This window comes from Micrasema longulum, unplaced genomic scaffold, assembly GCF_059751315.1.
Source record: "Micrasema longulum isolate JH-2025_06_02 unplaced genomic scaffold, ASM5975131v1 h1tg000831l, whole genome shotgun sequence".
Classification (NCBI taxonomy): Eukaryota; Metazoa; Arthropoda; class Insecta; order Trichoptera; family Brachycentridae; genus Micrasema; species Micrasema longulum.
In genome coordinates, this window is record NW_028278023.1 from 266,045 (window position 1) to 282,980 (window position 16,936).

At 35.5% G+C, this 16,936-nt stretch overlaps 1 protein-coding gene across 1 annotated transcript in view; it reads right to left on the minus strand.

Annotated features, from left to right (window-relative positions):
- The window catches only part of LOC148278736 (uncharacterized), a 280,311-nt gene that overhangs the window by 191,382 nt on the left and 71,993 nt on the right, over positions 1–16,936 (minus strand). The window contains exon 2 of the mRNA XM_088230928.1: positions 7,151–7,858. Coding sequence (XP_088087054.1) covers positions 7,151–7,792 — 642 coding nt within the window. The 5' untranslated portion in view covers positions 7,793–7,858. The remainder of the gene's footprint in view (positions 1–7,150; positions 7,859–16,936) is intronic.

Here is a 16,936-nt window from a genome sequence, read left to right on the forward strand (position 1 = left end):
TCACCTTACCTTCGTGTAACATATGATCGATATACGGCCTGCGTGGTGTACAGATTAAGACGTTTGACTCGCGCACGGAAGGTTACGGGCTCGATTCCCAATGAGAACACAAAAATTAAATGTAATTTTAAAATTGCAGCACCCTTCGCACCATCGGGTGTGGAAAGGGGAATGGTAATGATAATTACTATTAAATTATATTGAGTCTAAATTATTTAAAAAAATAGTATTTTTAATTTATTAATTTAAATTGAGTAACGTTATGAACATGACCGTATTTAGCTTAGAAGTTAGAAGAAAATAATAACATATAATATATGGCGTTATGATGACGACGAAAAAGATTTAAATGATAATTATACAGTTAATTCATAACTGATAAAAAACGGTTGTAAATCACCTGTTAATTTATACCGTGAATATTAAACGATACGAATAAATTAATTGCTTTTTTAATAAAAACTTAATTGCTCGCTTGTTATTGTTTTTTAAGCTACGCAAAAGGCTTTTTGAGATGGAGTGGGTCAGAAAAATGATATTTCAGACTTAAGATTAAGGAAGATTCATTATCCGTCTCAGCATCCGCGCCCGTTTGCTGGCGCTGGGGAGAGATTTATTGCCTTTTGTTTGGAACTTCGTGTGGCAAGAAGCGAGAACTATTTCATAGCGCCGAGTCGCTTGGAGCGTCTTTATACTTTGTACGAGTATGAATACGTAACGACTGCGGAAAATGTAAGATGTTCTTTTTATCACGCTAAGTTGGCCATTTGCTGGGGGAATATAGTGGCGCTGTGGCGCATGCACACTGCTGAAACACGGAACTTCAAATTGCCGGGATATTCTTCCACGAATTTACTCTTTACATACCACCGCGCCGGTCGGGAGTCGGGAGTTGTAACTTGTAACGCGGAGAGGCAGTGCGGCGGTAATTCACCGTACGTATGGGGGTAGGTACTCGGCTTTATACCACGGGAATAAAACATGCGAGAAAAACAGCAAAGCCATGCCAAAAGATTCAACGTTGTACACGCAATACGGTGAGTGAAAATTGAGGACAGGAAGTTACATGTCCAATGGCAGTAAATATTTCGTTCAATAAATATATATATGAGTATTATGAGTTTAATGTAATTTCTTTATTTAGGTTAAGTTAGAAAGTGTTTTCAGCAGAAAATTTGAAGCGTTGTCAATGTTTTTTCACACCGAATTGATTATCCGAAAAGTATAAATTATAATCGTAATTGTAATATCATTAATTTCACTTCCTTTTATAAAAATACTATCTATGTTCAGAATATTAGCTAGGGCCTCAGATGCCAGTTTTCGATAGTATGGAAAAATATCTATAGACTTCTCTATTACCGGATTTCGATATAAGAAGAGATTTTTAATATTTTGTCTGCTTTTAAAGTTTCAAACTTTAAACGTTTGTCACGCCATACGCCATTCCGCTCATTATACTAATCAGAAATCAGAATGCTGATTTCTTTCAACGAAACTCCGTCACTATTGTCAGTAGCTACAGTAGCTTCCTAGTCGTTTTAGTTAGTTAACATTACTACTACAAGCCATGCCCGCCAACAACACGCAAATTTTTTTTCTTTTTATAGATTTTTTTAAATGCTTACAGACTTGCTTAAAAGCTCCTTAGTTTTGTAATGTTTGTTTACTTATTTTATGTTTTGTTGAATTTGTTCAAAAACATAGCATAGAGTGTTTTAAAAAATGTACATGTTTTTCAAGTTAAAGATGTTACCGTCGCGTTTAAAATAAATATACCTACCTTTGCTTAAATTGAAGTTGAAGACCTCAAAAATGAACAGTGAATTTAAATAATAATTTTTAATTTGCCTTGAGACACTTTTATTTCCAGAATTTCCATCTTTTAAAACGATTTCAACCTACGAATACGATGAAGCAAAAAAGATTACGATTCTTTAGTATTTATTAAATATTTAGCAAAAATATCAAGAAAATATCGAAATTCCGGGTTTCGAATATTTAAAATTGTTAAATAGCAAAGAACACATTTTTTAAAAGAAGTTATTTTTCGTTAGTTAGTTAGTGATTTGATCTGAAACTGATAAATACATAAATATATTTATTCAATATCGTATCCGTATGCTTATCCTCAGTGTAAGTAAAGAGTTTAAAAAATAACAAATAATATAAAGGTTTTGTATTTACATTGGACGGGTGCATTATTCTTATTCTTATTCTTAGAGGTGGGGGTCAATGCTATTAAAGCTCCTGACGTCACTACGATCTGGTAAGATCTATTGTGACGGGTCCCTATAAATAGTTCTCGCCCTCCGAGCCTGGGTCTATAAAGAGCCTGGCTACTGTGTGGAAGGCGAGAGTTTAAATTTTGCCAAATCTCCCCCTCCAAGCCCAGGTGTATAAAGAGCCTGGCTACTGTCTGGAAGGCGAGAGTTAACATTATGCAAAATTTGCCCCTCCAAGCCCAGATCCGTAAAGTACCGGGCTATTAGGTAGGGGGCGAGCTCTTTAATATCTTCAGGTTTAACCAGTGGTCCCTCGAGGATAAGGCTCCTTTTGCGATGTAAAGCATCACATTCATTGTGTTTCCTCATCAGTACATATACTAAAATTGGAACGATACGCAGAAGATTATCATGGGCACGTGCAATGATCGATTGAATAAAATCAGCTCTACTCTTCCCATGATGCTCTTTAGTAAAAAGGTAATTCTCTATAATACAATACAATACGAGATTACGATAATGGGGCAAAGTCGCGATTGGTATCATGGAAAACGGGCAAAAATTATATATGTATTATCTGACCGCTTTGTCGGATCGTTGGATGTTTATGGTGATTGATACGAACGTCCAAACATACTTTTCCACCCAGATAAGAAGGCGAATTGTGGTTTCGCCCGATGGTCCGAGACCGCAATACAATTTAAATGCGAACCAGATATCAGCATGGACGGGGTCGTCTTTACAACATTAAACCGCGTTTTTATTACAGACCAACCACATTAATCTGCCGTCCTTAAAAAGGTACCAACTCGTATAGACCGGTTTTCCTTTGACAGAGGAGTCATTAAAGAATAACTCGAGAGACGCTTCGAACAAATGAAGATATTCTTGCTCGGCCCAGACAACACCGATGACAATAATAATTGCACCAAAGGAGATACAGCAACAATCTAGCTGCCACGTTGGTCGCGGAAATTAACGTCAATCACATCGAATCGTTACTGTTATTAGAAGTTTATTTAATTTAATATTTCAATAAATACCTAAGTACATGTATGCGATATAATCTGCTTTCTTAAAACGACGTAATTCAGTAGGAGAATCCAGACTTTCTTCGAAATATTATCCTATGGGGGATAAAGTTTATCAACAGTCACCAGATTAACTTATCATTCAGTTACTTGGAAACATATAACAAATCCAAGAACAAGGTCAAAAGTTACCGAATTAGAGTTTTTCCTGAGATTAAATTGTTTTAGCTTGTTTTTTTTAAAAGAAAAAAATATTTGCGTTCTTGCGATTTACCCAAATATTTCCATTTTACGACCATTTTTAACGAGTTAGAAATTATTCACTTTGAAAAAAAATGGGAATCAAGTTAGGGTAGAATGGGAATCAAGTTAGGGTAGAATGGAGTTCGAACCTCGGACCTCTGATCCGCGAGTCCGCAACTCCAGCCACGGGGCCACAACCCGATTTTTAAAAACGCGACAACATATATCCACACGCAAGAACATGATATTATATTTGTGAAGTACTAAGTTTACATTTTTTATACTTGCAACTCATACAAGGCTGTAAATGTCCCGATCCTACCTACATCCTTCCTGATTCAAATCGCTGTTGTCCTACCGTCCTGTGAGCAAATCACATTGTGTAAAGTGTCACTCTGATTTATCGTATACCTGCATCTGCATACTTCTGACAAAATGCAAGAAGTGTTACATATACAGCCTAAAATATACATCTCATCGACATCTACACGATGCCGGTATCTGTACAATAGTAAAAGTGAAGAGCTTCATAAAAGAAACACGGGACCACAACCCGATTCATACTACAGTCATATAAATTGCGTTTGCACGAGATGTGATATTTTTCCAATTACCACTCAACCTCCTCTTGATTTTATACTAGTACTTTGGTTTCTGTCAGATTTGCATATTAAACAGTTGGTAAAACCTAACTAATTTGAAACTGAAACGTGAAAACTCTTTTTTTTTTTACTTTACTTAGGACGTTTGCCTTCTAGACCATCGATATAATAAACTTGAAAAAAAAGGTTAGTATGGTGCACCTGTACAGGTTTATTTGTGGTGGACAAGATATCTGCGGCCAGGTCATAAAATATTATCTAACTGATTCAATTTCCTGATTTAACGAGACTAATAAGTATCAAAGTACCTACCAAAGAGATGTACAAGTTTGCAGTCTACCTTTGTTATGACGTCTGGTAGACATATTTTTTATTTTTTTATTTATTTATTTTTTACATATTTATTACAGCAATTTACAAGTAATTATTTATACAACAAATTAATTAAGTAGTAAAAGTAAACATAAATATATTTATTTTTGCTGTTGGTTCATCAAAACTGCCTAACTAGGGATAGTTTCCCCGTTCTGAGGCAGTAAATTATGTATTTTATAATAATATTAAAAAGTAATTATAGTTTTAGCATTATGTGTGCTTTTTCAGTCTTAAAAGTAATTAATAAATATCCAGAGAAAACATAAATTATACCAAAATCTCTATATCCTAAATCCTAAGTCATTACTAGTAACACAAGAAACCAGCTTACGTCCACATCGGACAACAATTTCTCTGACTCCCTCCTCAATTACTTTGTAAACTCTCCAATCGTCAGACTACACCGGCTCGGAAACGACGTAGAACTTCTTGGATGGAGAAATAAAGCTAGGAGACTCGTATGGTGAAATTGATGTGTTTCGTTTTCCATGATCAGTTTTTACATTAAAAATTCTCTAACGTTGACAAAATCTAAATAATTTGCATTATTCGAATTCTGTAAAAACCATTTTGGCTTTTTGTATTTTACTTACACTCAAATAAATAATACCTTGTGAAAACTTGCATATTTTTTAATTTTTTTTAATTATGTACCGACCTACTTTTCTGTATTAGTTTATATTTATTTATATATTATCTTTATTAGACCTACATATTGTCTAGTTATACCATAAAACGCTTATATAATAAATAAATAAATATCGGTATAAACGTAATCGTGACGCAAAATCCGCAAGCGAGCAGTCGACCGTATCGCCCGCGAATGGGAGCCGTAGAGATTGGTATCGGCGTTTAATTAAATTGCCCATTTGAATAAATTAACAGTCTAATTGTAACAAGATATAACATCATGGGAAAGCTTTCAAAACAGTTTACCATTCAGTAGACTGAAAGATTACCATCATAATGGCGGGTAACCTCACGTTTAGTGTAACTCAAACCTGATGACATTATCTATCGATTTCAGATTACCGTCAACTACCCGTTACCTTTGTCAATCGGCCTGGAAATTCTTATCGACTACCGTAACGATAGCGTATAGCCTTATTTAACTTTCGGATCATAATACCAGTCGTTAACCCGCAATGACATAATAGATATCTGTAAGGTTTCACTTGTTCAACTAACAGCTTAATCGTGAACATTTTATGCAAACATTCAAATCGCTTAAAGATGCGTACATAATTGAATCGTTTGTAAAATTACACAATAGTACTGCATACATATTATACGAGTATATTATCTTGTAAATCTACTAATACAGATACCATACCGCCATACTAGGCAACTTACACTGTCATTGTAATTGAAACCGTCACACGCACACAGCGTATCGAAGTTAAGTGAAACAAATTAATAAATGCTGAAGCAATCACTGGAGGCAGAGCGGTGTGGCCAGTTTCTTGTTAGTCTGTTGCTTCGAATCTGAAACCGATCCGTATCACTACTGTCCATCCTTGTTACTCGCTAGTTCGAGAGCGGGCAACGAAAGGGACACAACTACTGAATCGATTACACGGAAAGGTTTTTCCCGAGCCAGTTATAAACGGAAGATGAATCTTGTCCAGTTATGTCGTGTGACAGTCAGTTTAAAAACAGTAACAAAAAATCTTTACAATAAAAGATAACAATTTATACAGGTATGCATATGGCTAAACGGCAGAATTATTATTACCACTGGCCATGTCTTACAATCAAAGCACACATAAAAATATTGTATTAATTATGATAAAATAACATGGGTACCTTGCGCTTAGAACATCCACTTTACGTGATTATAAGAAAACTGTGTTTATAAAATCAAATAGTTCCTTATGTTGACTGGGTAAGTTTGTTATAATAAGTAGATAACTTGATAATATTTATAGAGTTTAAATAACTTTGTCCATTAAAAAAACATACGTTAAAAACTTTTTGATACGTATTTATGAACCTGAGAGTAATAATACGCCACCGGCTAATAGAGTCGCCCATTCACTGATTATCAACTACAGTTTACAGCAATACAACGGGCCGTATGTACTCAGGTAGAGAATTCCAAGCGCAAACCGATTACACGTTCGTTGTTAAACTAAAAACCAAACCAAAAATTTGAAACGTTCGTTGAAAGCTTCTCTAAGCGGGAGAAAATTATTACTCTAAGTGATGAACACTATCGACTCTTAACAAATTGTGATTATTATACCAATATCGTATATTGTATCGTTTATTGTGAATAAATAAAAATAAAATAAATACTATTTTTAATTGAATCGGCATTCACTTCGTAACACTTCATTATAAATTATTATGAAAATAAAACTTTGTTATCAGTGTTACACAATTTTATTATTTTACAAGAACACAACTATAGTTTCGGGAGAGCACTCCTCCCATCGACGGGTGATATAAAACTATTTATATCAGTTTTAAAAATAAATACATTTACATTACTCAGTCGCGTCTACAAAGTTTACTTACAGATTACGAGTAAGGCGAGTTCCGCTCGGATTAGGCGAGATAAAGAAGGGATACCGAGATTAATTAAGATGTAAATCAAATACACCGCCCACGCTCGATATTAATTAATTTGATTTACGTTGGGTTACAATGAACAAAAATAGGATACACTCACCTTAGAATCAGTCTTTGTCTTCTTGGGCGGCGGGGGCTCCGCGGCCGCTTGAGTCGGCACTGCCGCGACGGACGCGGGCGCAGGCGCGGGCGACGCGGGGGGCGCGGTGGGCGCGGGCACGGGGGCGCTAGGCGCGGGCGTGTCGGGCGCGGGGCCCGGCGCGGCCCCGTTGACCTCCGGCGGGTGCTTGTCGCGCGCCTTGTCGCGACGGTGCGCGGCGGAGGCGCGGCGCGCGGGCGCGGCAGCAGGGGGCGGCGCGCCGGTGCCCTCCTCGGCCGGCACCTCGGCGGCGCCGTTCAGCTCGTTGGACTTGACGATCTCGTGCTTGGCCTCCGAGGTCTTGGTGCCGGGCTTCGTGCGCTTGATCTTCATCTTGAGGCCCTTGTCCAGCGTGGCGGAGTGGTCCGCCAGCTTGGCAGCCGCGGCCTTGGCGGGCCCGCCGGCCGAGGCCATGGCGCCCGCCGCCGTGCCCTCGCCCGTCTTCTCTATATCGGCATCCAAGTCTATGATGAGGTCCCCGATGCCGATGTCCCACTCGTTGTCATCGTACTCGAAGTTGTTGGGCTGCTCGGTCCTGGGCGCGGCCCTGCCGTCTGCCCTGGGTCGGTGGTCCTGCGCGCCGTCTCTCATTGGGGCAGCCATCCGCCTGCCGCTGAGGGGATCCCCGCCCGGCCCGGCCGCGCACGACCGCACCTCACCATCTTAGCCCTGAAACCAGATAAACGTATTACAACACTTCATTTTTTATTATATCAAGTGGGAACGTCTGTTCATCATAAAAATTCATTACAAGCGAGGTATTGCCATCAAGCAGAGGTGATACAGCTGGCTAGGCCATGTGCTACGGATGCCTTCCTAGAGCGTCGAAGCATCAGGTTCTCTCGGCTCTAAATCCATATTCGTAAATACCCAACGCGTTATCCATTCGGGATGCTTCGGTATCACTCGGAAATCGTCTCCCTTTCGGGATGTTTCGGAATCACTATAATTTCGTAATGTCACAAAATCTCCCCTGAATAGCGCCTGCTAACGCCACTAAACATTCTCGTTTTCATTCTAGTATCTTGGCTACGCCGTAAATATCTTGAAAAAGAATTTGGTTTGTTTCTTGGATAACGCGTCAGGTATCTATCCTTACTCGACATGTAAAAAATCATTTCCATATAACGGACCTTAACTTCATAATCTGATACCGTGTGTTTGAAAATCTAAGAAATTGAAAAAAAAAACTAATACGATTTGGTTGACCAACATTGTAAGTAAGGATTAAAAAAAATTGTTAAGGATAGTAAACTAAATATTATGCGATTTCATTAAATTCTTTATAAATTTGATAATAGAAAAATATTATATTATTTCATAATATTTTTTTGTTCAATAGTTTTTTCTCAAAATATATTTGATAAACATACCTAAAAGGTATTTTGCTGCAACAGATCGGTTCTATAGAATAAGCATTTGCCTATAAAGGAACTGATTGCCACTATAGGCATTTGGCTTGCCAAACCCTTCGTATATTGGACCTATTCCTAGAACAAGCTAATTTTGTCTGAGTGTCTTTGTGCCATTTCATTCCAACAATATATATGTACGTATAAATAAATAAAAACTAGAGCGGACACGGATTAAGTATAGTTCCTCCTCGGGTAATGAGGAATGAGCAGCCAATTCGTATTTCGTAAACATTCCTACGTCGTGTGTTATTATTAGTTATTACTGAGAAACTTTCAGTCGCGGGAAACTAAACCGTAATTTCCCACAGTACTCTGTGAATATTATTTGAGCCATACTCATTTTGAATTCTAGTTCGTATTTTATTTTTTGATTGCTGAACCCGGCCACTTCGCTGTGGCTTTGTGTGATATCAATTATTAAGGAAGTAAATAAAAATTGTCTAGCAACTATACATTTACCGAGAAAACACATTGCTTAATTTTATATCTTAATTTGCGTTGCTGTGACTATGGTATAGAATATAAGGAAAGAAAATTGTAACTGTCATTCAGTACTTGTTAACTATGACAAATTATGAGTCAATTTAAAACGCATAGAATGTTCCGTTTCCGTTAGAACTTCACAATAAAAAAAAAATATAGAAACAATCTTCTGCTAAAATGCAATGTTCTGTAAAAAAATTGTGTCAATCCATCGATTACTTTCAGAGATTTGCGGCCATAAACATGCGGAACCTAAATTTATATATATTTAGATATGGTCGACAGGTAAACTTAGTTGCATATTCTGCGCTTTCTTTTGTGTATTCAAAATTTAAATTTATTTAAAAATAAATAAATAAAGCAACTAAAAAAAATTATTAGAAACAGCAATCACTAATTTTTCAAAATACAAAAAAAACTGATTTGGACTTGTGACGACTTAGCTCGCTCTCCGCTACAAACAGATACTGAGCCTCATTGATAGTTACAATGTCCAAGCCTTTTTATTATTTTTATGCAGCAACTCATATAACATGCTCACAAATTCCACATTTCACACACCACGCTCCAAACTCACCAAACAGTAACAACACTAATACAAATAATATTATATACTCGTGCAAAAATAAAAAACCCATTCTCATTTCATCTTTGTTTTATTTTATTCATTAAAAGAAAACAACAGCCATTGTAACAAAAAAAAATTATTTACAAATAAATTAAAATTATAGGCCAATTATAGTTTTTTATATACGAGTAAATACAATGCAAAAAAAAAGAAAAAAAAGCGTACCCGTGAAAAGCCACTTGAATTTTTTTAAATTTGTTGGCTCTGTTTTAAAAAAATCCTTTCGTCAGCGGATGCACACGGAGTAACCCCAGGGCCGCGATTATGAACGGCTATCTTCATACGTATTTACTGAGACAGTATAAACTAATATCGATATTTATGTACGAAAGTGTGTATATTTGTATGAAAATTCAAACTATCTTCGTCGGTAACCGGTAATTGAACATGTTCTATTTTTCATACATAAAACTTAATTTTACTTTGTAGATAAACTAGAAGATAAATTTTATCTTCCCATCATAATCGAGGCCCAGATCAGCCTTCCTTCCTTTCTTCTTTCAAACAAGAGAAAATAAATAATCTTGTTGTCCTTGTTAGATAATATTGTATTTTACGTTATGGGTGTGATTGGTGCTGCGTTGTTTTTTTTGCAATATTGTTTATAATATAAATGTGATTTTTCTAAAGCCCTGCTATTTTGTGCTATAATTTCTGGCCTGTTGAGGACCAAAAAAAGATAACAGAACTATCAACAACCATAAATAAAGTAAAATGAAAAGTTAGGTGATATTATAACTTATATTTAAAAATAATTTACCAATTAAAAATACTTTATACACTTCCACTTATTTATTTGACATATTAGCGCTTTCACCCTATACATTTTTTATTGGTAACTTATATTTAAATATAAGTTATCATATCATTAAAATGGGATTCCATCAAGAACTGTCAATAAATAACTTAAATCAAAAGTTATGTTTTTAAGTTATGCTGTTAATCAACATCGCTACATGATTAAATTTTGTGTGAAGGTTCTATGAGCCGAGAACAGAATATTCCCAAAGCAGCTCCGACTCCAGAATGCGCTCCAACAAGAAACGGGATGACAAGGTGTGCCTGTCATAATAGGAATGATTTATGCGGAGAGTTCGTAATCTCCCGATTCCCGTAACCCGAGAGTTATTCGCGTCCCTCATTAAAGCGTGGATTTAGAGATTACACAATCACATCGATCAGAGTTTATGTTTGCCGGGTAGTAAAACGTCCGACCGTTAAATGAAGCATTGTTTCAGGTTATTTACAATCGATGCGGAGCTAAACGATTTCCTGGTATGGCAACGGTGGATAATAGTGGCCGTGCTAACTACTAACTACTGCCAGCCGAGGGCCCCAGGGTACAGCGCTGCTGGAATATAATTACACAGACACTTATTAATATTTCCCCGATGAAAGGATTGCCACTGTATAATTGATTTCTCGAAAGCCTAAAGCTGGGTTCACGCGAGGGCAATACAATAGACACGACAAAATTGTCCCGTCCCAGCCCAATGAACAGCCTCGACAGCGCAGGACAGAACAATGGGACAATACAACAATTTGAGCGCAGTTCAAACGAGGAACGCTGCGAAAATTAATATACGAAGACGCGTGTTATTTATTTTTAATCTTCGTATAGGGCACACATAAGCATATTCTTATGTGTGCTCTTATAATAACAATGTACATCATATATTTAATTTATGAAATATTTAACCTTCTGTTATGAACGAGTTCGCTAAAAATATTTTTTTTATACCAATATGTAAATAGACGAACTAAATAACAAAAATAAAATACTGCGGATTTTCATGGCAGCTACAATGAGGAAGTTCAGTGATTTCAAAAAAATCATCTGACTATTAGACTAACATATCATAAAAAATCATTTCCTTAAATTATTTCTCGATAACCCTTGACCTATGTAAGTTAATGTTAAATAATATAGTACAATTTGTTTTTAAAAAGGTTTCCGAGATTTGGCCATTTTTGTTTTAATTATGGTCAACTAAATGTATTTTTATCTGATAATCTTTCATTGTATCTATCCCAGAGTGAGTTTGCTAACTCATGGGAATACAATTATGTTTTGTACATTTTTGTGTTTTGAAATAAATAAAAAAAATATATATATATTTTCGTTTTTTCAATTTTCATCTATCGTATTATCAGCGCTATGAGGTTTTGTATTTTTGAAATTTCTTCGCGTGTGACGTCTCAATTTCTATTCGCCTTCTCTCGGTGAGTTCTGCTGATTGGTCAGTTGACTAATCATTAACCGATCTATCACAACTCTCTTAGCATTGGTTGATTCGGAAGGACTAGTGACTTTGTTTAAAGTTGTTCATTTTTATCATTTTTTTCAAACATTTTAAAGAAACTTAACCGTACAATTTAATGCTCTAATTTTTACCGCGCGTAAGAATTTTATATCCAATTTCTCGAAGGGCTGAACTTCCTAATTGCTTCTGCCGCGTTTTCTCTGCATTGTTTGTCCCTATAAGTTGTGCAATCGATGCGCCATAAGCAGTCGTGTTCGATATATATAAATATTATTTTTTTAATTCTAATTCTTTACGGATTCCATCTAGGCGACATTTTCAGCAGAAAAAAATGCGCGGGAGCGACAGGCATGCGCTGAGCAAGTGGCTATGGTCATACTGTCTTATCGTAGACAAGACAGTCCTTGTGTGAACCCTACTTAGAAGAAAATAAACATTCCACACAACTGTGCAAGTCTTTTACTAACTAAATGATTTGGAGCACTTCGTAATCCTTCCACGTTTCAAAAGGTTTGCATAATTTACGCGAAGAACGAATAACATAAAATCGAAAAGACACATGAAGGGGCAGAGTAAAGGTAATACGATGTCACGAAAAGTCAATGTAAAACCAATATGGTTTTATCACCCTTCGCGAGGACTGTGGCTTTTAGCACTATACGAGTACTAACATTAGATAGTGTGGAGTGCTTAGAAAGAAACACGAAATAAAACTTATTTACAAGTTAGCACATTGTAAACGTTGTTCACACAAAATGCCATTCTGCAAAATCACAGCGAGATACAATTAAATCATTTTTTAAATATTTTTTATCATTTGCACCACAATACAGAGGATCAATTACAGTGGCGAATACCCAGACCTGCGAAAAATAACTTGTGTGTTCAATAAATTTCTTTTTTGGGCGATACCGTGTATGTTAGATTTTTTCCCACGTTTGGACTACCATTGCAGGAGCCATCTTAAGGGTAAACTGTGTGTTTTGTGTGTCGCAGTCGCATAAAGAAACATATTGATAACAGTGACCGTGAAAACCTTCGCAGCTATTTAACTTGTGTCTTCTTATCGGGAATCGAACCCAGAACCTTCCGTTTGTCATTCAAGCGTCTTTATTACACTTCGGAGGCCGCCGATTTATTATTATTTATTTATGTTTTATTACCTAAGTTAGATCATAACAACGAACTTTTTAAGAATATATTTTTTCAAATTGATTTGAAACTTTTTAAGGCCATTTCAAGTTATTGTGTAAAAAAAATGTTACGAATTTATCTTCTTAACATGGCAGCTTTGAGACTATACATGAGTGTATTAGAAGCAAACTTAAATAACTACATTGAAGGAGTTACCTACTGAGATATTTGCGAAAAGCTTTGAAAACGGAATTGTGAGATTTCTAATTATCATGCTTTACTAACGCAACGGAGAATGCTAAGTTTGCGGTGTCTGTTTTTGCGAGATTTGGAGATGGTTTTGAATTACGCTATTATTTAGGTAGATGTGTTATTATTAGGGATGTAACGATACATAATTTTGCCGATACGATACCGATCATTAGAGTAAATAATCGGCGATACCGATATCGGTGGCTTAGTAAAGAAAGGGAAAAAAAACAAATAAATTACGAATAATTGTCTTTATTCTGCATAAAAGTTACCTATATTTATTAGAGGCTGAACCTTAAGAAGGTTGTAAACCAAAATGTTAAATTAAAATTCAAAGAAAGTATTCATTTGTATGGAATAATCAAGAATATTATCAAGCAATCAAAGCGCTAATTAAGAAAGTAATTATCATTCAATTGCACAAAGTGGCAAAGTAAACCGATACACAAGACAAAGTCAGTAATTAAAGTTAAGTTTTGGTAGATTTTTGTTAAGAAAACAAAGTTTGATCAAATTATTAGCAGACAACTTGTTACGCAAATCATGTTGTATGGGACCTGCAGTTGAAAACAGACGCTCTGAGACAACTGAGCTCAGATAAGACAAGTATTATAGCTTTTCAAACTCTTAATATCGGCTGTATATAATCGGCGATGCCGATATATCGGCCTGCCGATTATATCGGCCGATATATCCGTATCGGTATCGGAATCTTTACAGCCTAGTTTTAATGTATAGTTTATTTTGGCATTCATAACTAATTTTCCGTTTTTGGTGGAGATTCCTAAGTTTGCTTCTAATATAATATGAAAACGGAATATTATTTCAATTACTTAAAAATCCGTACAGGACAATCTTGTAATGGATAACACAATAAAACACCAACTGTAACACGAGTGCTGTTGTACTGTATTGACAACAGACAAAATTAAAATATTTAATAATTAAGACCGCAAAGCTTCCGCTGCGATACTTCAATAAAAATTTCTTCATTCCTTTGGGCATTAAAAGAATGGATGTATTAACTTATGGGTCAACGAACGACCATGTTTCGAGAGACACGAGAAACTTCATGTAATTAGTATGTTGGCAGTACCCGGCGCGCAGAGATAGGTGTAGGCGCTCAACAAAATACTTTCGTCACGTATATTCATTACTAATAATCCGTACGTTCACTTCTGGTATCCTAATATTTATTCCTCGCCTAATACGTCAGGCCGCTTTAACTACTTGTCAATCAAGAAAGACGAGGGAAATGTCATTTCTAGAAACGTGAGTAAGAATTTTAGAGAAGAAACAGGCATGATATTGTAATTTTAAAAAATATATATTTATCAAAAGCATACAAAAAATAACATATAAATTATCAAATCCTACTGAACTGCATAAAATTCAGTTCGTCAGCAGGTGCTTATAGTTAAGTTCTATTATATATACATAATCTTATCTCTTAAATTGTATAAACATATAAAAACTCTTATTACTATGGAAAAAAAAAGAAAATATGTACATCGAAAATAAAAAATTGACCAAATAAAAAAGAAAAAGACAAAAAAAAATCAATATCAAAAACCACGTTCTAAAAGCCAGATTCTCAGCAGACGTATTTCTCTTGAGACAGATAAGTTTTTTTTTTATTTATATTTAATGGGAGCAAATTATACATTTTTGGTATATTGTACTCTAGTGTTCTTTTCCCGTATTTATTTATTAAAACTTCTTATTTTAAATGAAACGGTGCACGGTAAAACTGGTATTGCACTTTTTTGGATTTTCGCGACATTAATGCCATTTTTTTCTCGTGAATAAGTTAAAAATAACGGAATATTAAAAACTGGCAAAATGTGGATCCCTGTCTTAAAAAATTGTGTAAAATACATGTGACAAAATGCGACGACTGATTATTTAATTAAATACATGACCCAGTGTTTCACAAATGAGATTCGAATTCTTTATTTTACTTTTCTGTTAAATTCGTTATTTTTGTTAATGAGCCCATTTCTGCCGTGAGAGTTCAAATGAGTTCAATCAATAAAAATTTTGATGCAGACATTAATAATAATTGTAGAGATTCGCTGACATACAAGTTCGTTTTAAAAGTTCTCAGCGACCACCAAATTATCTGGTATAAGGCTGTAAGTAGCAGGTCAGCAGGTGATTGAACATACGCAAACGGACAAGACAACAACCAACGGCAACAACTCTCGTGTTTACTAACCGGTTTCACCACACCACCAATTAGATTCAATATGTATAGTATATAAATGTTGATTTAAACATCCTTGAAATTACCGCTGAATAGGCGGACGAGGTATTTGAAATCGATTTGAGACATGGGAGGAATGAGACTCTGTTAATTAAATCGTCCATTTGGCGTCAGATGAAATCACTTGATTAAATCGTACTTTAATGGCGTCATTAGTGCAAATTCAATACTGAAATATTCTCACTTGCCGTTCATCAACTTGTTATACGTTGATAATTGATTTTAAACCGTGTAAACATTTATAAACAGACAAGAATTTCATATAATATTAATAATAACGAAATAAAGTAAAATAAAAGGCGATACAAGTAATGATCCTGTAATTGGAAATTTCAATGAATACGTTTTTGGAGCCATGGTAATTATAAAAAAAATTAAATAGTCAGAATAAACTATTATTATATGTGGTTCCCGAATATTTAAACATTTGCGACCTTATGATTTACCCAAATGTTTCCATTGTGGCTTTTTCAACGATTTGTAAATAACTCACTATTAGAAAACGGGTATCAGGTTGTTGTAGAGTGGGGTTCGATCCTCAGACCTCTGATCCGTGAGTCCGCGACGCTAGCAACGGGACCACAAGCCGTTTCATTGAATTATTTATTACTTTTTGCTTACCTACAGGTACAAAAGTTGCAGGGTTTTAAGAGTTGATAAAATATAATTAAAATCGTCTTCCACATACCCATACCTAATGATACATAAGGGCAATTAATTCGCTCACCAATTGGAAAGTATCTTTTTATTTTAGACAAAATAATAGTCAGACGCTATAGATGCCAGAGGAAAACTTGGAAAAACATTAATGAGAATCGAACCCGTAACTTTGTGCATGGGTCCAAGAGCTTTTGTTTACGTAATTAAATATTATCGTTAGAATAGTTTTGTCAATTCAGTATAAATTTTAACAGAGTAATCCGTTGTAAAGTGGCCTGGAGAGTATAATACCTACGGAATGCGAAAAATGCGTTGTGAGAAAAATGTGTTAATCACAATCATCATTCCTTTTCCGCACATAAGAGTGCATATGGCAAGGCGTTGTTACACCAACCGCAACTTATCTTGATCATTTAAGTTACACGAGGGTAAGATGATCAGTATTACGCTTTAGGTGCCAGTTCGTGGACAATGAAATATTCTAGTGTAAAGACATCTTGCATGGTAGGTAAATACGCTGACTATTAGACCGCGGGGTGGCCATTTAAGGCATCCATTCATTTTTAAAAAAACTCGAAATAGCTCAATGTATAAAGGGGAAAAATTATACGATGAGATGTCTGAAAATAAAAGTGAGAGTGAAAT